This window comes from Suncus etruscus, chromosome X (assembly GCF_024139225.1).
Source record: "Suncus etruscus isolate mSunEtr1 chromosome X, mSunEtr1.pri.cur, whole genome shotgun sequence".
In the NCBI taxonomy this organism is placed as follows: Eukaryota; Metazoa; Chordata; class Mammalia; order Eulipotyphla; family Soricidae; genus Suncus; species Suncus etruscus.
In genome coordinates, this window is record NC_064868.1 from 73,631,174 (window position 1) to 73,654,608 (window position 23,435).

At 43.8% G+C, this 23,435-nt stretch overlaps 1 protein-coding gene across 1 annotated transcript; it reads right to left on the reverse strand.

Annotated features, from left to right (window-relative positions):
* Window positions 1–200: 200 nt before the first annotated feature.
* MAP7D3 (MAP7 domain containing 3) lies at window positions 201–23,423 on the reverse strand. The gene is made up of 17 exons (XM_049766939.1): window positions 23,231–23,423; window positions 20,133–20,240; window positions 19,953–20,036; window positions 19,172–19,335; window positions 17,698–17,824; window positions 16,872–16,964; window positions 13,073–13,800; window positions 12,355–12,473; window positions 11,746–11,933; window positions 10,877–11,006; window positions 10,189–10,402; window positions 8,601–8,738; window positions 7,702–7,755; window positions 5,151–5,256; window positions 3,817–4,000; window positions 1,720–1,973; window positions 201–1,140 (listed from the first exon to the last, which is right to left on the reverse strand). Exons 1-17 carry the CDS (start codon window positions 23,421–23,423, stop codon window positions 1,133–1,135), a joined length of 2,892 nt encoding a protein of 963 aa, XP_049622896.1. The 3' UTR covers window positions 201–1,132.
* Window positions 23,424–23,435: the final 12 nt, after the last annotated feature.

Genomic DNA, 23,435 nt, shown 5'->3' on the forward strand with positions numbered 1-23,435 from the left:
TGAAAAGATAACTTGTTTCATTTGCAAACATTTATTTCAGAGCACATACACTTTTAATACAGAGCTATATGCATTTCCATGAGACACTTATGCAGAAACATCAGAAATCCATGGGTGACAATGATTGTCTGCGCCTTCCACATACGGAAGTTGGAGATCAGAGACTCCAAACTCAAACCTCTAATCCAAGTAAAAAAAAAAAGATCGGTCTTCTCGGAAGAGTTAGAAGAACAATATTTTACAAATGCTAGAGGAATGAGAGTGAACAAAGGGACTGTTTCAATGACTCATTAGCACCAAGAGCGCCCTTTGAACTGCAGTTACAGTTAACTCAGGAGCTTGTGGAGTGATTTCGGGAAACACTGTGCATTGTGCATGCTGACCCTCGGGTCAGAGGAGCCAGCACCCACAGACAGAAAGGCCAGCACACCTGGCATCACAGTACACTGAAGAAGGCATGGCTAATGCTGGCTGGTGAGCTCAAGGAGAGAAGGCACTGTCAACGGAGAGAATCTAAGATCTCAACTCCCAAAAACATTACCTATTGTTTCCAATGTGTGTCATGCTTTTGGGGACTCCCCACATTCTGGGGGGGGCGTGCCTGAGTGTGCAATGTGGTTGGCAGATTAGGGCAGAGTTAAACACTTGACAATAGTAAACCATCTTCCAACCTTTGGTAATAGTAGCTGGATTAGCAAATTAGCCAGTTGCCCTCCGTGGGCAGTCTTGAGGGTCTGACTTATCTCCTACCGTGTGCTCTACCCAACTGAACCTGAGGTGTTACTTGCTAACGGAATGGAACCACTAAACAGGGTACAGTTCCCAATACCTACAGAAAAGAAGCTATTGCTTGCTTTGGTGGTGCAGGTTAGTTCAGAACCTCGAGAAGAATGACTGCTGCCACCAAGATGTCTCCGGAGCACACCCACACTTGCATTGAACAGAAACCCCCAAAAACTGAGACAAAGAAATTGGCATGAGAAGGCACCTATTTTTTACTTGACACCCTAATTTGAGGAGTGACACATCACAAAGTTTTTGTCCCTTCTCTTTTGTTCCAGCTGGTTTTCTTCGTGATGTTTCGAGTAGAGCGGCTCACTCGTGAAGGTGGCACGCTTGGGCGTCCTGACTATTACTGATCTGCACAGAAGGAGAAAGAAATACCCTTTAGTCACTGTCAGAAGCTCTGGCCTGCCTAACAGGTAGGTAGGGCCTGGGAACCGAGTAGCTCCCTGGGCTAATCCACACCAGGGACCTTAGAAATGTTGCTCATACCCTGTTCCACTAATGTGACTAAGATGTCTCTCAAGTTCAGAGAACTCTGGCCAAGGAAAGAAAACAGAAGGTCTTTTGGAGTTACGGGAACATCACAGCTGAGACTCTCAATTGAGGGCCCCTCAACTAGCACAGTGCCCTAAATGAGGATGCATGTGCTGGCCAGCCCAGCAATCTGCCAGGGGAAATTGGGATTTTTTAAGGAAGCAAAATAAAGGCAAGAAATGAGAGGCCCTCACTAGTTTAAGGAAGCAAAATAAAGGCAAGAAATGAGAGGCCCTCACTAGTGTACAACAAACTTAACAGAAGACGCCAATGTTTGCCATCAGTTCTTGCCCACCACCACCGCCCCATCCAGTCCTCCCCTTCATTTCCCCAGGTACCCAGATCACCTGCAAAGGCCCACTGTGTTTGCAGCCCCAGGCAGCAGAGGGAACAACTCACCTGACTGGACAGGGCTCTTTTCACCTGCTGGCAGACCCTGGCCGTGAGTCAATGAGCCTTTACGGTAAAACTTTTTGTTGGGATCTGTGTGGGGTGAGGGCAGAGGCTCGGCACCATTGGAAGCATCGATGATGGTGCTATGATTCCACTCTTGTCCCTGTGACTGGAAGCCTGGAGTGGATGCCAGACTTTTATTCGCTTCTAGAGATGTTTTACTTTTAGGTGATCTGGCAGTGGTTCTCTTGGACAATGATCTAGAAAAAGATATTTGAGTTAGAATGTGGACTATTCCCAAACCAAGACTGACCCAAGTGATAAAGACCTCGTTGGAGCGAAACTTGGATGTGTGTTGGGCAGGAGGAAACTCCAAGGAATTAAAAGACACAGAAAACTTTTTATAGGATGGTAATTTTACATGAAGGAATTGATCTTTCCATAAATGGCACAGACAGGGTCCCCTGTCCCCCTCCAAGCAGCTGCTGGCCTATGGCCAGGAAGGAGTGGAGACTGGTGTGCAGTTTCTCCCCTAGCACCCTTTCTGCCTTTTCACTGCACTGTTTAGCTCATTCCTCCTCCTGCAGACCATGTAGGAGGTATTTTCACACCACTGTCTTAAGGTCTCTTGTCAGGAATTGGTCCATGCTTTCAACCCTTCCTCTGGCAACCCTCAACCTGTTCGTAGAAATTAATAACATTTTAAATCCCTGCCAGGGCATGCCTAAGCTTTTAGGGAGTCTCAGCCCACCAGATGTAACCTCAGATTTTCCTGGTGGGTAGAACTAATTTAACCCCCATGGGGTTCCTCAAAAGGCCCACTGTGGACGCCTTTTTCCCCTGAGTGGATGGTTGAGGAATTTCCAAAGAGACACCTGGCATTACATTTTCAGCCAGTATCTGACTATCTCTCCTTTGTTTATAATCAGGCAAAATATTGGCCTCTATCAAATAATTTGGCCCAGAAATTCCAGCACCAAAGTTTATTTGAGAACCCCTTTTTCTGGATATAGTCAGCCCTTAAAGCAAAGACAATTTTTACTCTTTGCAACTGCAGTTTCTGGTAATCAAGGGCATAACCCGAATGCAGATTTTGATTATTGACTCTCCTTTAAATATAGAGAAGCTCATTCTTGGGGATTTGGTACCTCCCTTCATTTAACCTCTAAAACAATAGAGTCCAGCCTAGAAAGACCAAGTTTCTAGATATTTCCTATTTTCTCCTAATCCTGATTTTGCATTTAAAGCAAGCTTGCTAAGAGTTACCTTGAGTTGTGACCTTCTCTCTTGTAATTTAGGATTTCTATAGTCACACCCACAGCTTAGGTATTGTTATTGTTATACTAGGCTTTGTGATTACAATTATTCTTCACCTGTGGCTAATTTTACCCCTATAAACCCCCCTGCTCAAAAATTAAACTTGTCGCACTCCTGCCAGAAACGTGTTGACCCCACATTCTCTGTGTGGTTTCATTTATTTCATATTTCATATTTCTCCGAACGCCTGGTTCGAGCAATCCACTCTCCCTGAAGTGGATTCACCAAAATCACACTGGCGCTGTAAGACAGAAGCCACTTGCAGCAAATCCTACCCCCCAAAATTTGCCAAGGGCCGGAGAGATGGCATGGAGTTAAGGCGTTTGCCTTTCATGCAGAAGGGCAGTAGTTAGAATCCCCGCATGCCATATAGTCCCCCGAGCCTGCCAGGAGCAACTTCTGAGCGTAGAGCCAGGAGTGACCCCCCCCAAAAAAAAACAAAAAAATATTATTAATAACCGAGAGACAATTAGAACTGATAGCAGGAATTAGGCATGCCACTTATAGTGACTGCTCACTATGCCTGTCCCTAATTTTATGGCTCAGCATCAACTACTCTCAACGGAAGCCCTGTTTGGAGTGAGACGTATCTGGGGTGTGACTCTGGGCCCTGCCCTCTGTCATGTGTTAGCAAACAAGGCCTTGGTTTTTGCTATCCTAGACATAAACTTTACCTGACAAGAATACCCCAGACATTCTTTGATTTCTGTTCATCAGCACATGGAAAGTGCTACCAGCAGCAATCTCATGCACCAGGTGAGAATGTCCACCACCCCCTGGGCTCACCTAGCATCCTTTGTTAATGTCACGGTCCCTTTGCTGTTCACAGGTTGGATCGTCGTCATACCACAATCTAAAATCACTTTTTTTCCTGGACGTAGGAAAGTCGATGTGGGGTCTAAGTAAACCAGCTTGGTTTTCCTGGAACATACTTTGGGTTTTGAAGATGACTCTTCACTACTAAGTGAAGCTGGAGGGTGGAGGTGGAAAGAAGAGGAAGAAAGTAAACTGGGGTTTATGGAACAAAGAGAAGCAGCAATGTTCCTGGCTACCACAAGAAGCAGGCCGGGGCTGCTGCCCTCAAGACCTAAGTGGAAGCCTCTAGAGAACTTGACCCTCCACTTCCCACAGTCATTCCCACCCCCATCTGATTCCACTTTTGCTGGAGTCTCCCTCAGCCTTTCTTACAGCTGCATGTTGACACCTAAGAACAGATTCACCCTGGTGGGTGCTTTCTGTCATGTGCTTGTTTGGGGGCCAAATTATATATTCTTTTTGGATTGGGGGCCACATCTATGCAGTATTCAGGAACAACTCCTAGCTCAGTGCTCAGAGGATCATGAACCAAGGACCAAGGTGCCAGAAATCAAAGTCAAGCCTCTTGCATTGAGCCATGTCTCTGGCCCAAACTATTCTGAATGTGGCCTACAAACAACAGAGTAACTGTGACTCCATGTTAGCTATGATCCCCCAAGGTCAAGGGCTGTGTCTCTGCCTGCATGATTTGACTGTTCCATGCCCACTGGGGAGGTCAGGTGAGAGCTCAACAGTGCTTTCTCAAAGACTGAGCTCCTACCTCAGATAGGCCTCCACAGAAGACTTATGATGAAAGACTTATGACGAAATAGGGACGGGAGTGATAATGCAGCAGGTAGGACATTTGCCTTGCACAGAGCCAAGTCAGATTTAACCCTAGCATCCAATGTATTCCCCCGAAGCATGAGCCAGGACTAATGCCTTAGCAATGCTGGATATGACCCACAAAATAAACCCAGAGAATAAAATTAAAAGATGCATTAAAAAAACATTAACAGGAAATGCAATTACACCTAGAGTCCAGCACAGATGCCTCATGAGACTGGGCAATGACATGAAGGAAACGGCAAAACTGGCCTCAGTCATAGCCAACTGAGCTTCCTGGGTTCCAGGCAGGAGTTTCAGCATTAAGCTGGATTCTCAGAACCACCTTCTAAGGATACTAGTGTTGTCCATCTTGGACAACAAAACAGTGCCCAACAGAGCACATCTAAACTGGTCCAATGCCTCACAGCTCAGAAGCACAAAGGCTCCTAAATGCAAGCAGGGGAGTCAAGACTGGAGGGGCTTGGCAGGCAAATCACCTGATGACTGTGTGTCTGAGAGTTCCTTGTCACTGTCTGACTCCTCCTCGTCATCAGCTTCATCTTCATCATCTGCATCCTCTGCCTTGCCCAGAGTCTCAGCAGTCTGCAATGTGAACACAGCATGGTGACATTAAAATTCAAATATCCAGACTTAGATGCTTGGGGTCCGGGCTTTGGCCACATCTGTCAGTGCTCAGGGGACATTGTGGTTTAGAAGATTGAATCAGAGCTGGTGGCACACATGGCAAAAACCTTAACTCCTGTCATCACTCTAAGTCTGTAATTTAGCTATTTTAAAGGTGACAGATTTCACAGCTGGAATTCAATTAAAAAGTTAGAGAAGGGGCCGGAGCAATGGAGCAAGGGGTAAGGTGTCTGCCTTGCCCAGGCTAGCCTAGGATGGACCGTGGTTGGATTCCCAGGCATCCCATATGGTCCCCCAAGCCAGGAGCAACCCCTGAGCATCACTGGGTGTGGCCCCAAAACAAAGACAAAAGAAATAAAAACAAAAACAAACAAAAAATGCTGGAGAAAGGAGATGGAGAGATAGAATAGTAGTAGGGTGTTTGCCTTGCATGCAGCTGATCAAGGATGAATGGTGGTTCAATCCCGGCATCCCATATGGTCTCCCGTGCCAGCCAGGAGCTATTTCTGAGCACAGAGCCAGGAGTAACTCCTGAGCACTACCAGGTGTGACCCCAAAAACAAACAAACAAAAAATCTGGAGAAAAAAAGCTAACTTGGGCCTGGAGGATGATTCAGTGGGCTGGCTGAGCGTAGGCTTTGCACGCATATGGTCCCCTAAATCCCAGGCATGATCGCTGAGCACAGAACCAGGAGTAAGCCCTGAGTGCTATGATGGGAGGTCCAAGATATGTCTTTCAGCTCAGGGAGAAAAGCACTCCAAAGGTCCCTGGGAGATTGCTATGGGCAAAGGGCTTTGCATTGGCCAGTAGCTTCAATCACTCAATAGTCCTAGCTATGCCACCTTGTATGCCAGAGGGCTTTTAAATAATTTTTGAGATAGTGACTTCCAGAAATTTTCAGTAATGGATTCTCTGTTATACAGCCCAAACAGCATAATTATAAACAGGCAACTTAATTATTTTGTAGCAGAGGGTCAAGTAATATTTAATCTGAAGGAAAAAAGGGCTTTGATATTTGTAAGCTATACAGAGATCAAGGCTACTATAATATTGGGGTGAGCAAATACTTTTGAGTGAGACCCCCAAAAGTACCATCAAGAAAATATACAACCAACTTTTGTTTAGAGAAAGGCTATGCATGCGAGGTAAACCAGAAAACCAGAGTGATAAGGCAATATACAGATATTCAAAGGGCTCCTAATGCATAAATCAGTAAGAAAAAATGTAAGTAGCTAAGGGCTAGGGAGATGGCTCAAAGGCTGTAGCACACATTTTATATAAGGAAGTCCCAGGTTTGATCCCCAACAATGTAGAGTGTCTCCAGGAGCAACCCCAAACTCTGAGTTGGGACTAGCCTCCAAGCACCGACAGGTGTGACCCCAAACCAAAAAAATACCCAAACATCAAAATGGGTAAAGACATTTACAAAACATGGCTCTCCAAGGGGAAGGAGCACTAGTACAAAAGTGAGATGCTTGTCTTGCATGCAGAGGATACAGGTTCGATCCCTGGCACCTGATATGTTCCTGTGAGTATTTCCAGGAGTTAATTTCTAAGTGAAGAGCCAGAAGTAAACCTTAAGCATTGCTGGGTATGTCCCAACACAAACAAACAAAAAAGTGAATCTCCAAATGGTCCATTAGCCTATGAGAAGGCACCCCACTCACATTAGCCAAAAGAAATATGGATAAATTTCATGGCATGAAAATTAAGAACTTTAATCCAATAGATAATATTAGTTAAGTACAAGGGATAAAGTAGAAGGTATTCAACTAGCTTCTAGAACCTAGAAGTCTGAAAGACCAAAAAGACAATGATAATCAACCCAGAGCTTTGGTTCTTTTTTTATTTGGGGTGGGGAAGATGGGTTTGAGCTACATGCAATGATACACAGGGATTATTCCTGCCTTTGTGCTATGGTGTCACTCTTGGCTGTGCTTGAATGACCTTCCACAGTCTGGGAACTGAACCACCAGTCAGCTGCATGGCAAGCAAGTACCTTATACTGTCTCTCCAGCCCCAGCCTAGAGTTTTTAATAGAAAAACCACAGCACTGTTTCACATGGGACAAAAAACCCATAAAGGCAAAATGAAGCAATGAAAAGTTGTTTTAAATAATAGAAAATGAAAATGTAGAGGCCAAAGATAGTCCCAATGGGTAGTGCACTTGCCATGCACATATGCCAACCAGGTGTAATCCCCAGCATCCTTTATGGTCTACCAAGCCCACCCAAAGTGATCCCTGAGTGCAGAACTAGGAGTTAATTCTTGAGCAGCAGAGGAGTGTGGCCCCAAACAAAGAAATGGAAACATCTATTCCTGGATACCACTGGGATGGCAAAGCAGTGTCAGCAGTAAGAGGAAGCAGGAGGAACTGACACAGCGGGAGTAGCAGAAGGTACCTTTGAGGGATTCCAGTCTGCTTTTCTGGTCCGCTTCATTATCTCCTCAATCCTCTATTTGCAAGGAAAACAAATAAAAATTCAAATGCAAAAACAGATTCCAACAAAACAGTGGTTTTGAAGTTGATTTCTTTCCACTTTCGGGAAGTGACTGCACCAAGCCCCAGACACCAGCCCTTGAGGTATCTGGGTTCTTCCAATCCACTCCCTGAGAACATGCCGTGAGTGGTGAGACCTTGGTTATTGTTACCCCCCCACCCACCGAACCTGGTTTCTCATCTGCAATTTGGCAGACTTGGAAATTCACTACAGAGAGTAAGTTCTCATTACTGAACTCCAGTTAGAACTTGTGACGTAAATTGAGTTGGAAGAGCTTGTGACTGAAGAGGCTTGGCTACTCCAAAGACAACACTCAGGCAGGCTACCTAAGCCTTTTCTTTCCCAGCATACACTTCTACCCTTGCAGGCACAGACAGCTGCCTGATCTTAACACAGGCCATGCAGCAGCACCTCAGCCTATACCAGGCTCTTTTGGATCTCAGATCAGAGATTTGAGCCACACAAGAGATGCACCCTGCCAGCCTGCACTTATTTGGGCATCCAGGCAACCTGGCACCATTTCTCCCTCAATGGCCCCAATTTCACCGGGGTTAGAGACACTCCAATGTCCAGCTTATAGCTGGCTTTGTTGCTCCCTCTCACACACTCTTGCTTGACTAAACAAACCATCACTGTTGGGACAACGAACAGACCATGAGAATGAGGGCTGGTCTCCTAGGAGATTCTTCGGGACCAACATTTCTGATTTCCACATCCTTGTTTTGATACATGTGCGCACCATTGCAAAGATGCAAACCCCCTAAAACAGAAAGAGCGAGCGAGCGAGCGAGAGAGAGAGAGAGAGAGAGAGAGAGAGAGAGAAGAGAGAGTACCTTTTTTCTTTCTAATCTTTCCTTCAAATTCTGTAACATAATTCGTTCATGCTCCTTCTTGCGTCTGTCCGCCTCCTCCTGGGCTTTAATTTTGGCGTCCCCTTTCTACGAAATTTGTATAAAAATGCCACTTAATCTCAATATATCAAGGGTCAACAGAGAACACAAGTTCAAACTTTTCCGTTTTCAGCAGTGAAAAACTCTCAGCATTCTTTTATTCGGGATGAAAGGATGCAACCGAGACAGCACATGTTGCAGAGCATATACCTAACACAGGGCAAGGTGAACATGAGCCTCCCCAGAAGCACAGCAGCAGTAGCGCTAGAGCCACACACCAAACTATTCAGCCTGCACTGCTTTTGTGTGGCTCCTACAAAATAAAAATCCACTTGCAAAGGAATGGAATCTCTGGATGGGAGTACTAGACCAGTGTACACCGCATTCACAGAACATCAGTGTCCAAAGCATCAGCTCGATAGGATGAGAGACTTGATTAACTATTAGCAAGATTCAGAAGGCTGCCAGGCCCCTGTAGGATGTTTGGGTTATGGTTATAGAGGTTTCATACTTTTATAATCTGAAAAGCTCTCAAGTCACATAGTAGCAGAAGCCCACAGTCTTAAGATTGTGTGTGTTTACATGTATGCCGTGGGCATGCACATGTACTGGGCATTGAACTCATGGCAGCACATACCCCACCAGCAAGGCACCTCCCCAGTCATCTTAAGAAGCACCTCGAGGAACGCAAAAGCACAAAACAACTTATTGACAACAACAACTCATTGACACCATGCACAAGCACAAGCACAAGGGGCTTGGGATGAACAAGACGCTAAACCGGAAGCTACATTGGGGGTCACTCAAACAGAAGCTTTACCTGGTCATTGGTATTTACCAGGGTGAGGCTTTATTGATGGCTTTGCTGACTTTTAACTTTTAGAGTTAGGCATCATTGTTATCTTTGCCTGATGGAGTTTTGTACCAAGGTGCAGTGTCACAGAAGCAAGGTTGGGAGAAGTACACAGGGCTGGACAGTAGTTCCTGAAACCAAGCTGTAATATTGCAATTTTGACACAAGCACCTAGCATCTTGGAAATGTGGCTCTCAAATCCTCTACAGTCATGCAGGTGAATGTGTGGTGTTGCTCCCCACTAATTTTTTTTTACAATTTGTGACCAGTCCATGTTTGATTTGTAAACCTATACAGCCAGATGTATAAAGTTTGCTCCATCAAAAAATCATGAGTGAGCCAAGTTTAAGAAACCTTGCAGTAAAATACTGTGGATCTATAATTTCTTACTTTCAGCTTCTGTTTGACTTAGAGAAACATGCTAGCATTTTGCCAAGAGTGGCTGAGAATGACTCACAGTGATGTTGGATATTAGCTTGACTATCCTGTAAATATAGCAGCCAGAGAATGCTGTAATGGTTCATCTTTTGTGAATGCAAACAAACACACAAACAGAAAACAAATTCAGTTTGGTTTGCAATGACTTTATGTCTTGAGTCTCATGCCCCTTGAGACTTACGGAACTTAATTATAAAGCTGGCAAACCTGTGTCAGTACAACCTTTTGATCATCTTGGTCAGAATTTCTTTTGGTTGTATCAGGCTCTTGCTCCTGGTCCTGTGAAACAAGCTCATGACCCTCGGGGTCCTGTTGACCACCAGTAGCATTTTGGAATTCATGATCATCAGAAGTTTGTGGTGGGGCCTCATCTGCTTTTGAGAGCACATCCTCTCTATGGTTCTCCTGATCTTTTTCTTTCCTAATGACAGAGGAGAGTAGTTAGTATCTGTCCTGGTCTTGGTAAGTATAACTTAACAGCACTAAATATATTTGATAGTGAAATCTTGAGTATAGCAATAGTTTGTATTTACACCAGTGGTGTTACTATATGGAAGAGAAGGAATTTGGAAGGTGACAGGGAAGGTTATTTCATAGGACGCAAGTAAATGGAAGAAGAAATTGGTTGCTATTGCTGAAATATGGGACCCATCCAGGGTTATACATCAATCACATGCCTCGGTGGCCTCTGCTGTATGAAGACTAAAGATGAACAACCCCTCTTCCACAAGTGTCCATTTATTTCTCATTCACACTCCTGGACAGTGACTCCTGGAGAGTTTCTAATACCTCAAACTTGCTTGACTATCAACTTTGGTTTTCAGAATTAGGGCCCCAGCCAAAAAAGGGAGAGAGAGGGAGGAAGAGAAAGCGGTAAGAATGGTTATGCACCAACCTTTCTTCCATTGGATTCTCCTGTAATTTTTCTTTCTCCCTCTGCTCACGAACAAGACGGCGTTTTTCAGCCAGGATTTTGGTGGCCTCTTCTTTGTTCACGATCCCGGCAGTCATTTTATTACTGAGTTCTAATTTAAAAGAACATGTGAAAGTTACCTTGAGAAATTAAACTGTCTTTCAGTCCAAAGAAGAAAGTGGTAATCACCAATGTTAAAAAAAATGTTTCACATGGGATTTGAAGCTATAGTACTGCAGGGTGGGTGTTTGCCTTGCAAGCACCTGACCTAGGTTCGATTCCCAGCACCCCCAGGTGGTCTCCCAAGCAATGCCAGGATTTAATTCCTGAGTGCAGAGCCATAAGTCCTAAGCACTGCTGGGAGTGGCTCCAACTGCCCAAAAACCACCAAATTAGGTAGACAGTCTAAATGAATAAGTAACAACAACAACCACAACAAAAACTGTCAGTGACCAGATGGCTGATTTTGTCCAAAACACCAGCAACCTCCCAAAGAGAACAAACCTTCTGGCAATCAATCACTTTATTCCAGAATGAAAAAACATCCTCCAAACTATTTTGTGCTACCTAAATGATCTTATCTTATGGAAGCTACATTAGGGCCATTTTCAGAACCATTATCTACTATGAAAGAAGCATGCCAATTAATAGCCCATTACTATCTAACAGTAATAAAATGGACTCCTAGAGCAACTAGATGGTTGGGCTAAGACATTCTGGCAAGGTCAAGCAAAGTGTGCGAGGGGTTGGTCTATTTCTCTTTATTCGGAAGAAAGCTCGTTCCTGACTAGTCCCAGCTACTTCCAGAGGTTCTCCCTATCAAAAGAAACTTCTTAGAGAAGGACACTTACCTGCAATCACCAACCTTGGAATTCCACCCTCATATTTGTGGATTTTAAAAGTTTTATCTTTCTTCTTCTCAGAAGCATTTATTGCATTTGATGCAGACGCACTGTGCTGGACAGGTGTTACAGTGTAAGCAAGAGAGCTCTTTTTTGATGACTTGGACATGACGAGTGAGGGCGGGCACCTTTGGTGTCTGGGGAAAAACAAAAGGAAATGTCTTATTTAGTTCTGTAATAAATGCATGTTAAACTTTGGGTAATAAATTGTCACCTGGAGCATTTTATCATAAAGATTAAAAAGTCATTTAAAAATATCTTTGTTATTCCTGAATACTAATTATTCAACTCTATCAGCAATAATGTGAAATTTGGGGTTTTTTTTTGAGGGGGTGGAGTTGGGTCACATCCAGAAATGCTCAGGGGTTATTCCTGGCTCTGCGCTCAGAAATTGCTCCTGGCAGGCCTGGGGACAATAGGGGATGCCGGGAATCAAACCAGGGTTCATCCTGGGTTGGCCATGTGCTAGGCAAATGCCCTACCACTATACTATTGCTCTGGCCCCTGTGAAATTTGTTTTGGTGAAAGGGCAGCACTAGTTGCAAATAAGCTACTAACTTGACAATCTGAGGTGAGGATGGGCGAGACGAAACTGCAACTGAAGGCGAGGACTGCCAAGTGTAGCACGGTATATTCGATGTGGTACGCTTCTGGCTGTTAGGGGTCATATCCAGTTTCTAAACACAGCAATGCAATCAGATAAAAAAATTACTAGCACTTACCATCCTGTGGCTGTGTTTGCTTTAAAAAAAGGAAACAATATTCTGATAAAATGTAACTATAGGTCCCTGCACTTCCAATTTGCCTTTCAAGCATGAGACTTAGGTACCTATTTTTCTAGCCTAATAATTCAATTACATAATTGAAGCAAGTCACAGAAATAATTTAAAAGAACTCTAATTTCAAAATCTAATTCCATTTCTATGCCCAAACTAAGGATTTATAATATTTCAGAGTTCATAAACATAGTTCATAGAAATTGCTATAGCAGAGAATTTTTAAATGTTTCTTCTTGCTTTTGGGGGGCACACCCATTATTGACAGGCTCTGGGAACCATATGGGATGCTGGATATTGAAACTGGGTGGGCCACATGCAAGGCAAATGCCCTGTGCAATGGCAGAGAATTTTTCATTTACTTAAGTTAGTGATCCTATTGAATGAAATTTAGTGCAGAATGCGATAAATGCTTATGTTGTGAAACCCAACCAACCTATCATAATCCAGAGACACCAAACTAGAAGAAAACTTTGAATTTAAAAGGTGCTTGGACAAACCTGTGGAACAACCTTTGTATCGGAGGACGGTCCAGCAACGACTTCAGTGTCGGGTTCCAGTGATTGGTTTGGATTCTCCACACAGAGTGATTGCATCTGTTTGACAATTTTCTCTGTGTTCATGCTTGGAGGTATTTCGAGCAACGAACTAGTCATCTCCGGGGACACTTCTTCACTCACATCAGGAGAAATGTCTGCACTCAATTCTGATGAGTCAACACTTACCTCCGGAGATGGATTTACACTCAATTCTGTAGATGACCCAGTACTCACTTCAGGGGAGGGGTCTACACTTTCAATCGGCGATGAGTCTGTGCCAGTCCCAATGATGTCTGCCTCACAGATTGCCATCCCATCAGCGGGAGAAGCTATGTCGTTATTTGCCATGGAACATTCGCCCATTTCTAAGACAGGAAGGGCTGTCTGGCTCACTTTTGGTGCAAGTTCAATACCCATGCAAGGTAGTGTTTGGATAGTAGCTTTGAGGGGAGCGTGTTGCAGGTTAACCATCATAGGCTCCACTCCCCGAGTTTTGCAGGAAGCTTTCCCGCCACTCTGTTTATAGGAGATTCTTGTATTCTTGTTGGTTGACGTTAGATCAGTATCTTCAGGTGTTCCCATTGCAGGTAAAGAGGCTGAAGGAAGCATGGCCACAGACTTCAGATCATGAGTACTCTTACTACGATTAGGCTTGGCCATGTACTGAGTTACAGTGCGAGGGCCTGTACCTGAATGAAAACAGAGCGTGGAGAATGCACGGTTAGAAATCTGACAGGACAGGAACACATCATGGAACAGTTTAAGAGCAGGGAGAGAAAGAAGACTGCTTTGTTAGGAAATTCTAAGCATTAACTACACATCTGATACAAATGTTTCGTGAAGTGGATCACAACCCCAAGACAGCACCTCCAACATCAGGGGCAACATGAAGCAACAGTCCACTACAGATGAAAATACAATCCTCCTCCCAAATGAAGCCAGAAAAGTCATTTCTGTTTTCACACTATAGTTCTGAATCAGTTATGAAAAGTATTATAAGATTGTAATTTGCAACTTAACTAGGAAAGGGGGAAGAGAGGAGAGAGTGTTACTTAACATGAAAGGTTATAGGCACTCTATTTACCTGTTGTAGCATAGAATCCTTAAAATAACATGTGGGCACATACACAAACTAAGATTGCACAGGATCTCCAAGTTCCTTCCACTTCCAATAAAATGAGACATTTCCCAAATTGAGGACTTAACAACACCATCATCAAATAACTAAAAAAAGGCCACATAATCCTAAACACGTACTTTATTTGATTAGCCCCTGCTATGCTCTTAATAAGTCCACAAACAACTCTTATTTTAGGAAAAATATTAGGCTACACTGAATAGAGGAAGGCCAGCTTGATTCAAATGAAACCCAGAAATTTTACTTGAATAAATAAGTATATAATTGCAGCATTTTAAAATTCACAGATCATTTTCATGAAATGATTACTGTTAATTGAATGCTTGTAACATTTACTATGCTTGATAAATCAGAATGTACAAAACACTCAAGCCAGGACCATCAGTAAAATAAGGTGAGCACAAGGATGTAACTCTTAGATGAGACCAAGTGACTTTAAATTAGACAGCATATGAAAACGAGGCTTTTAAGAGATCAGCAATAAAAAATCATGAAAACCAATTGTTTCTGCTATGAAAATTCTTCAAGGAACAAAATGCCTAGAACAATGGGTTTCCACCTTTCCACACCCGTGAAATAACACCATTCTGTGAAACAGAATGAAAACTGGAAGCTGCCCTAATATATTTAAAATGTTTCAGTAAGTATGTCTGAAGAATATTAATAAACCAGGCAATAGGTCACATGCCAAGAGTGTACTTTCAGGATCTTACAAGCTAAAGATACATTCTGAGCTAACATCATGCCCGAGGCACTGACTTCTATGATGATAGCCACAAAGGGTTAGATGTGCTCTCTCTATGGAAGTAAGCTACCTAGGACTATTTCTAGACCCATCCATTATCAGAACTGGAGAGAACCTCAGAGGGATTCCTGAAAGGAACATGCTCATTCAATTGGTACTTTCAACAGTTTCAAAAGTGACCACCTAAAATAATTGGGGGGAGGACTAAGAAACAAAGACATTCTGAGGAAGGAGAAGAAAAGAAAGAGACAGAGTAGCATGCTCAAGATTGATCACTGGTATCTCCAAAGACAGAAAGTGTTCCTCCGTCCACCACATCCGAGTATGAAAAGCAGAAAAATCCACATCTCCAGGGAGAAAGATGTGGGTGGCGTGTGTAATGCAGACACCATGAGCCTAGACTGGCAACACATATATGTGCTGACTATTGGTTTTCCTATACTCTAAGAATCTAGTACTTTTTGTTTGTTTTGAAACTTTTGAATCTAGTACTTTTTAACACTACTCTCATTTATAGATCTTTCAATAAAATCACTCACTTGGAAAGTGCTGAGTCCATATTTTTTATGCATCACCAAATGAGTGAAAAAACTTCTAAGTACAAATAACCACATTCTTAGGCTTTCTACCCTTTGCCTTTTACCTAAGTTATTTTTCTTGACGTGAAGGAGTGAAGCTGAGCTTTTGCTCTTTATTACCACCACTGACTTCACTCGGGTTTTCAGCTGATTGGTCACTTTCTCTGATCCTAAATGAGAACAAAAGGTATTCAAGTGGAGGCCTAAAAAGGCATGTGCCAATCAAGAAAAATCAATGAACTACTACAAATAATGGTATTCCCAGTCGAAAAGAAGTGGTTAGGAGAACAACACAATAAAATGGGAACATGACTACCTTATCAGACTGGACTAGAAGGAGCATATCTTTGTAAAAGAATTTATTTGTGGAATATAAAAAAAGATAGCATGTTAATAATATCCAGAGACCATAGAGATAAGGGCCTGGAGGACTGATCCATGTATGCTAAGAAGCTTGCCACAGAGTGGGGAAGTGCATTTAGGGTAAAGTCGCCACTATGACAATAAGAGTTGGAAATGATCACTCTGGACAAAAGCTGGGTGCTAAAAGAGGTAAAGTGATATGCATGATACCCTTTCAATATGAATATTGCAAAGCAGGAAAAAAGGAAGACTGAGAGAGCAGAGAGCGGGGGAGGGCAGAGGCAAACTCAGAACATTGAGAAATGTGTAATGGTGAGAGTATGGGTGTTGGACATTTATAACTGATAAGTGTGAACAACTTTGTACTATCTCATGTTGATTCAATTAAAATGTATCCAAAATAATAAAAAGAAAAATATTTTCGGGCCCCAAGAGATAGCACAGCGGTGTTTGCCTTGCAAGCAGCCGATCCAGGACCAAAGGTGGTTGGTTCGAATCCCGGTGTCCCATAGGGTCCCCCGTGCCTGCCAGGAGCTATTTCTGAGCAGACAGCCAGGCGTAACCCCTGAGCACCGCCAGGTGTGGCCCCCCAAAACAACAAAAAAATTTTCAAAAAGGATTTAGCATAGCACAATAATGTCACAAAATAATTCGGCAGAACCATACCCAACACGTCAGACAACAAAACCAATTGTTGTTCAAAGGTGCTTATGCTATCAATATTCTGCTTCAATAGTTTTAGGTTCATAAAGATATTTGCTACAGGGATGAAGGCTTTCTCCTCATATGCAGTCGACTCTTGGTTTGATTCCTGGCACCACACATGGTCTCCTAAGGACCAATAGGGGTTGCTCCTGAGCATAGACCCAGGAATGTCCCCAGCACCTGACTATGTAAAAATAAACAATAAGCAAGAAATAAAAAATTTTAACTAACCAGATGGTTTTTCATCAAGTTGTTCTTTATCGGAAGTTGAATGACTCTGAGTACATTTTCTACTTAACGAGGAGCATCTCTTATTCTTTTTTCCTGGAGATCAAGGGAAAGTTATTCTTTTATAATGTTCATGTGTAATTTTTTTTTAAACTTAAACATATCTTCTCTGGGACAGAGCTATAGTACAGCAGGTAGGGCACTTTCATTAAACAATGTAAACCCAGGTTCAATCCCATGGAGTAATTTGCGGCCCCCAAACCAAACAAATCATATATAATAAGATAAAATAAAATGGAATATTTTAATCATACCCCGCCACTGCTACAATTAATTATGCCATGAAATGGAACAAATACACACACAAAAATAGTAAATATCTCCACCTATAATCTAAATTACTGATACCAAGAGTTTGGGAATGTTCTGGGCAGCAGAGCACATGGCTTGTAAGGCCGAAATGGATGAAATATGAAATTTCTCCTGTTTCTTTGGTGGATAAATATAATGCAAAGGCAACATTTACATTTAGGCCATAAAACTTAGTCTTGGGTGTAAATGCAACCTTTAATCGCCAGGGGCTGAAGAAAGAGTGGGGGGTAAATTCCCTGCCTTGCACAAAGCTGACCAGGGAGTTGATTCCCAGCACCCCATATGGTGCCCTGAACTGGTGAGCAGTAATTCCTGAGTGCTGAGCTAGGAGTAACCCCCCCCCCAAGAACCAGCAGGTGTGGGCCCAAAACAAAACAAAACAAAACCAATACACTAATCGCCGTCATTTAAATATCAATGCAAATAAATGAAAGTCAATGAGAGATGCCTTAATTACCATCTTTGCTCTCAGCAGCAGATCGCCCTTCTGCCATTGAGCCTTCCCAGGACCATCTCTTCTTAATAGTCTCTGCACGGCTGTTGATGCGTTCCTCGGTGCGGGAAACAACAGCTCTGAACCGTTCCTATTTAAAATACATGCCAGCAAATATTTACATACCCATTCTATTGTGTAGAATAAGGCAGGACAAAAGAAGCAAGTAACACAATGGATGTGAAATTCATGCCCACATTTATAAACATCCTAAATTCTGGTGTTAACCAATTAAAGTTTTAAAAACTCTGGACAAGAACTGGGTGCTGAAAAGAGATCAAGTGATACGCATGATACCCCTTTAGTAAGGAGATTGCAAATCACGGTGTTTAGGAAGGAAAAAGGAATAAAAGGAACAGTGTCTGCTATCAATACAAGCTGGGGGGAGGAAGGGAAACTGGGGGAAAGTGAACACTGGTACAGGGTTGGGGATTTGAACACTGTACCACTGAAACTCCACTGACTTCATCCCAACTTCCACTTGTACTACTCAGGATCTTGAGGACACACAGGCAAATGCCACACTCTGGGCTAATCTCTCATCCCTATCCTAGTAAATACATCAACTTTAAATGACTGGGTTCCCTATTCTCCCGTCAATCATGCTTTCTGGGCAAGGTCTTCATCACAATGGGTCCCCAGTGCTTTGGACAAAGACAAGTCTAGGGGAAGCAAAATGCAGTCCAGAGCATTTCAGAAAAGGACCAACTTCAATTCTTTTTTTTTTTTTTTGGTTTTTGGGCCACACCCGGCGGTGCTCAGGGGTTACTCCTGGCTGTCTGCTCAGAAATAGCTCCTGGAAGGCACGGGGGACCCTATGGGACACCGGGATTCGAACCAACCACCTTTGGTCCTGGATCGGCTGCTTGCAAGGCAAACGCTGCTGTGCTATCTCTCCAGGCCCCCAACTTCAATTCTTAACATTTACACTGTGGCCTCATTTTAAAATCATTGTTTTTAACCTAACGTTATTGGAAATTACCTAGAAAACCAGATAGTGTGATAACTGAAAACATATTAACCCTCTTTTCTTTAAAACACGATTCCTTAATAATCCAATCATGTTTCTAAATGCACAGACCCTTTACACTTATTCTCCCCCTTGCTCTGGTCACCTGTCTCCTCTCTCTCTCTGTCTCTGTCTCTCTCACCCTCATCTCCTTCCCAAAGAGGCTCAGCATAAACTCAAGGTCACAAATGCTCAGAGGACCCCATCATGAGGTAGACAGATAGGGCACCCTTCTGGCTACTCTGAAGTTTCTCTACCTCTCAGATGGAGGAGCTAAACTTTGGGGATTTGAAGGGAATAAAAACGCAAGGAAGGAAGAACTGGGATTGGGTTTCCCTTCTCATGGGCAGGACAGAAAAGGATCAAGAAAAAGGGAGCCAGGCTCAGGAGACACCCCAGCTTCTGTTTAGCATGCTACAGAAACATTACTTGTTCTTCCTCAAGTTTTTGCTTCCTTTTCTCCTCAGCAGAGATTCTCCTCTGCTCTTCCTTCTCCTTTTGCTCTTTGATCTTTCGCTGCTTTTCCTCCATTTGCTTTTCAAAGTAAATTTTTGCCTTTCTCTCTTTTTCAAAGAGCTGTGTCTCCTTGGTAGCTGAAAGAGTCCAAATACACACACACATACAGTACCAGGTGTAAAAGCCAAGAAAATATTTTGCTTGTTCCCATCACACAAAGAAGGAAACTGAAACCAACTCGTTTTCTTTTTGGGAAACTAACATGAACCTATGGTCATCAAAGGCAACCTTCATATAGCCCCTTTGTCCATGCCAGCTTGCAAAGGCAGGGACTTAGTCCAGAGATGCATGCACAGGAGAGACTGGCATTGACTCTCCCCCATACTGTCACCCTACCCCCAGCCCCCAAAAGCCTAGACAGCAGGGGTGCAAGTGTAAAAAAATGCTCTCACAAAGAGCCAGGAAGAAACAGGCCCTTCCTCCAAACAAAGAAAAGCAACATTCCATTTGAATGAAGCTGAGCCACTTGTTTTTGTCAGTAAATTCAGAAAGGAGACACAGTTAGGAAATGACCCTGCTCATCCATTTCATTCCTAAATAATATCCCAAAAATTACCCTGAAGAATGCCAGTCCTATCAAGAGATGAGGTAAAACTACTTTTGGAAATATGTAACTGGAACATAAAATTTAGTCTGGGATTAAGATTTCGTTATAAAAATTAATAAAACAAAAACACCAAGGTCTAAAATATACCATCTTCAATTCGTCTCTTCTTTTCTCTACGTTCTTTGGCTAGTCTCTGTTTCTCATCAGATTTCAAGACAGATCCATCTAGTACTAAAAAAAAAAACAACAAAATAAAAACATATTAGGTACCAAAGTGTCAAGACATGACACTTGAACAACTAAGTGAAGCAATCCAGGAAACCCTACCTGGTTTACACGCAGTCTTCAAGTTGCTGGTAGACGCCTGAGGCAACTGCAGAGGGCTATGGCCACTTTGACTGCGTCGCTCTTCAGCAATGGCATGAGCCGCAGCAACTAGAATGAAATGAGGAAGGGGATTAGCACGAGTACTGAGTGAGTGGCTCAGGTCTGAGGGCAAAGCACAGCCCATTGTCTCTTTGGTAAACTTGAAGTTGGGTACACTTCACCGAAGACTAAGTGGCTTGGAAGGCTCAACTTCAAGGTGAAAAGCAGATGCCATCAATGTGAGTACTAGCTTGCACAAAGTGGGCCATGAGAAGGAGCTCATGAAATTTTTAGGACAAGATATTTCTCCCAATGCCAAAAACGTTGAGCAGGCAAGGAACCAGAAAGAAAGCAAAGCAACATTTTACTATACGCTGTGAACCGAGAGTTTTAAGTGTCTCACGGAAGCAGAGGTATCACCAGAGATTCATTATTGAGGGGAACATCTTTAAATTACCTAGATAAGGACTGCTGTACCCTGGGCCACAAAGGCTATATCAACCAAATTGCTCTTAACAATGCCAGCCTCCTTACAGCTCCCAACCGGCCCTGGGGGTGGGTCTCTACCCTTACCCTTTGTTAAAAAGCTCTATTCTGATGCACAGTGGAGGTGCAAAACCCCTCAACTCAAATGAATTTTGAATAAAATGGCTCCATTCTTAAGCAAACAAGTGTAGATTATACAACTACACTTCTACCAGTCTGTGAGAACAGACAGAAAACAAGACAATCACTTAAAACAGGGTGAGATCAAAAAATGCAGGGCCCATCCTAAGACAAGCTAAAATTCCAATTGAATCCATGAGTTATTGAAGATGGCAAGCAGTGGTCCTCAAACTATGGCCCGAGGGCCACATACTGTATTTGTATGTTTTGTTTCTTCATTGCAAAATAAGATATAGGCAGTGTGCATAAAAATTCGTTCATAAGTTTTGTTTTTACTATAGTCAGACCCTCCAATGGTCTGAGGGACAGTGAACTGGCCCCCTGTTTAAAAAGTTTGAGGACCCCTGGAATACAGGGTCTGTGGTGGACCTTCTATACTACACTGGGCTTGAACTTAATAGTTGCCACTAAGATATTCAGGGACTATTTTTCAGAGTGACCTGGAGATTGACAATATTATGGCCACCCTGGAGATCACCATTTTATGAGGAAAGAGGTTTTTTTTTTTTTCTTTTCAATTTGATGTCTACCCACTCAGGTAACCCATAACCCAGTAAATTTGAAGGCTAGGAACTTCCTAGCTTTTTCAGTAATTCAACTACAGACAATTTTGTGGGCCATAATCATCCTCTGAATTTGAGTGTTTTGAGGGAAATAATCTTGGTGTTTTATTAATATATCTTTTCAGACAACAGCTCTTAAAGTCACTTAATTATATTTCAACTCTGTGGATATTTCCACACCATGATCCTTTTAAACGAATAGGAAATCAAAAGGACCACAAAAATATGGCAGATTCTTAGAGGGTTTTTTTCCCTAAAGCAATGGCCAAAGTCAGAGCGCAAAGACAGATTTAAATCCAATCCACAGCGAATCTCTCCATGACTTAAATACAATTAAATTACAGTGAAACTCATGTTATTTAGCTAACTCTTGACCCCAGCTGATTTAAATAATAATAATTAAAAAACAGCACAGTCTAGCCCCCCGTTCTCCGTCCCCCACCCTCTCTCAGGAAATTTCTGAGACCAGGAGAGCAGCTCTATTCAAAGTTGGTGCAAACCTAGCATGTGATGTTTTCAATTTCTAACATAAATGGACAGGAAGGATATTAACTAGGGTGAAGCCTTTTCCGAAAGCGCTATTTCTGCATTTGATACACTTTGAACTCAAATAACTGTCCCTAGCCAAGGTTTTCACACCTTTTCCAATAGTCAACATACAATTTTTTAAAGAAAAGTTATCCAGAACGTTAGTTCCCTTCAATCATTAAAATCATCCAATAGGAATATTCTGAATTTATGACCAACTCTTTAAGGTGAATCTTTAAAGGGTAGAGACAGAAGGCAAAGTTTTCTCTCCAAGGAGAAAAAGACCCAAGTGGTATTTGTTTTCGACAAATAACGCGTTAGGGAATTGATTCGGTGTTCTGACACAAGATAAAGCTAACCAGTTGCCGCCCCCCGCCCCAAAAAAAATCAGTTTGGAACTGCACATCAAGAACCCTTCGGGGTTTCAAGAAAACCCCGAAGATCGTTTCCTCCAAGATCCCCTGAAGGAAACGAAGCCGGAAAACAGGCTCTAATTGTGTAGCCCAGCCCGTCTCTCCCGGAGCAAGCCCAGCGCTGCCAAACTTGATCAAACGAACAATTTTTGGGGGTGGGTGGGTGGGAGAAAAGCCCTTTGGGGCACGGGGACCACTTTAGCAGCAAGCAACCTTCAGGGCTAAATCGCCTCCAAGCGCCAAGATGGGCCTGACAGGAACAAGTTTCAATCCCAACTTGGCGATTCACAAGCTGTCCCCCTCCATGGGACTCCTTCTCCCCTAGCCCATCTTCATTGAGAGGTGCGGGAGGTGACCCAAAAAACCGCTAGGCTGGGAAAGACTCAAAGGGCGAGCGTCTAGGGGGCTGCTCGCAAACTCCCACTCTGGGGGCCCGGGGCATCCCAAAGCTCGGAGACTGAGCGGACACCCCTTGCTTGGGGGGCAATCCATTCCGTCCCCCAAGGCAAAAGGGGTTCCCAAGGGCCTAGCGGGGTTCAGGGGTTCCGCGACGCCCCACCCCCGCCTCAACCGAGTCCGTTAGTTCGCCAGCGCCCCGCCCCTCTGGGGTTCAGCGGCCACCACGGTGGCCAGACTTGCAGGAACCTTCAACCCTGGGGGACATCGGCACCCCGAGTCTCCCTCCCCGCACACCCCGGGGTCCTGATCGTCCGTCTAAGTCCCGTGCGGCCCCGGCCCCGACGGTTCCAGCGCGGCTGTAAAGGGGAGACGCCTAGCGCGCAGTTGGGGCAAAAAAAAAGTTTCTTGGGGGCCATCGGCCGCCCAGTCCCGAAGCGCCGGGTCCCGCCCGTCCTCCCGGCCGGCCCGAAGCCCCGCGGGATCCGCTCACCCATGCGCTCACGCATCCCTCGCAGGGATGTGCCTTGGCCGCTGCGCTCCGCCATCTTTGCCGGCCGCCGAGGCATTGGCCGCTCCGCGCTCCGGTTCAGCAGTGCGCACGCTCCGGCGCCACCTCGCCGCTGGCTCGGACCAGACTGTCCCGCCCGGGGGCGGGCAGGGGAGGGGCCGGAGGTCCTCCGCATCCCCCGCGGCCC

What these genes read in the sequence shown, in the direction of transcription:
- MAP7D3 (XM_049766939.1), bottom strand. Translation starts at nt 23,423, where the DNA reads ATGCGGAGGACCTCCGGCCCCTCCCCTGCCCGCCCCCGGGCGGGACAG. An exon ending in AAAAACTTGAGGAAGAACAA is followed by an intron (nt 17,825 to 19,171) that starts GTAATGTTTCTG and finishes TATTTTAAATAG; the next exon opens with GAACGGTTCAGAGCTGTTGT. An exon ending in AAAAGGTTGTACTGACACAG is followed by an intron (nt 8,739 to 10,188) that starts GTTTGCCAGCTT and finishes CAAATTTCGTAG; the next exon opens with AAAGGGGACGCCAAAATTAA.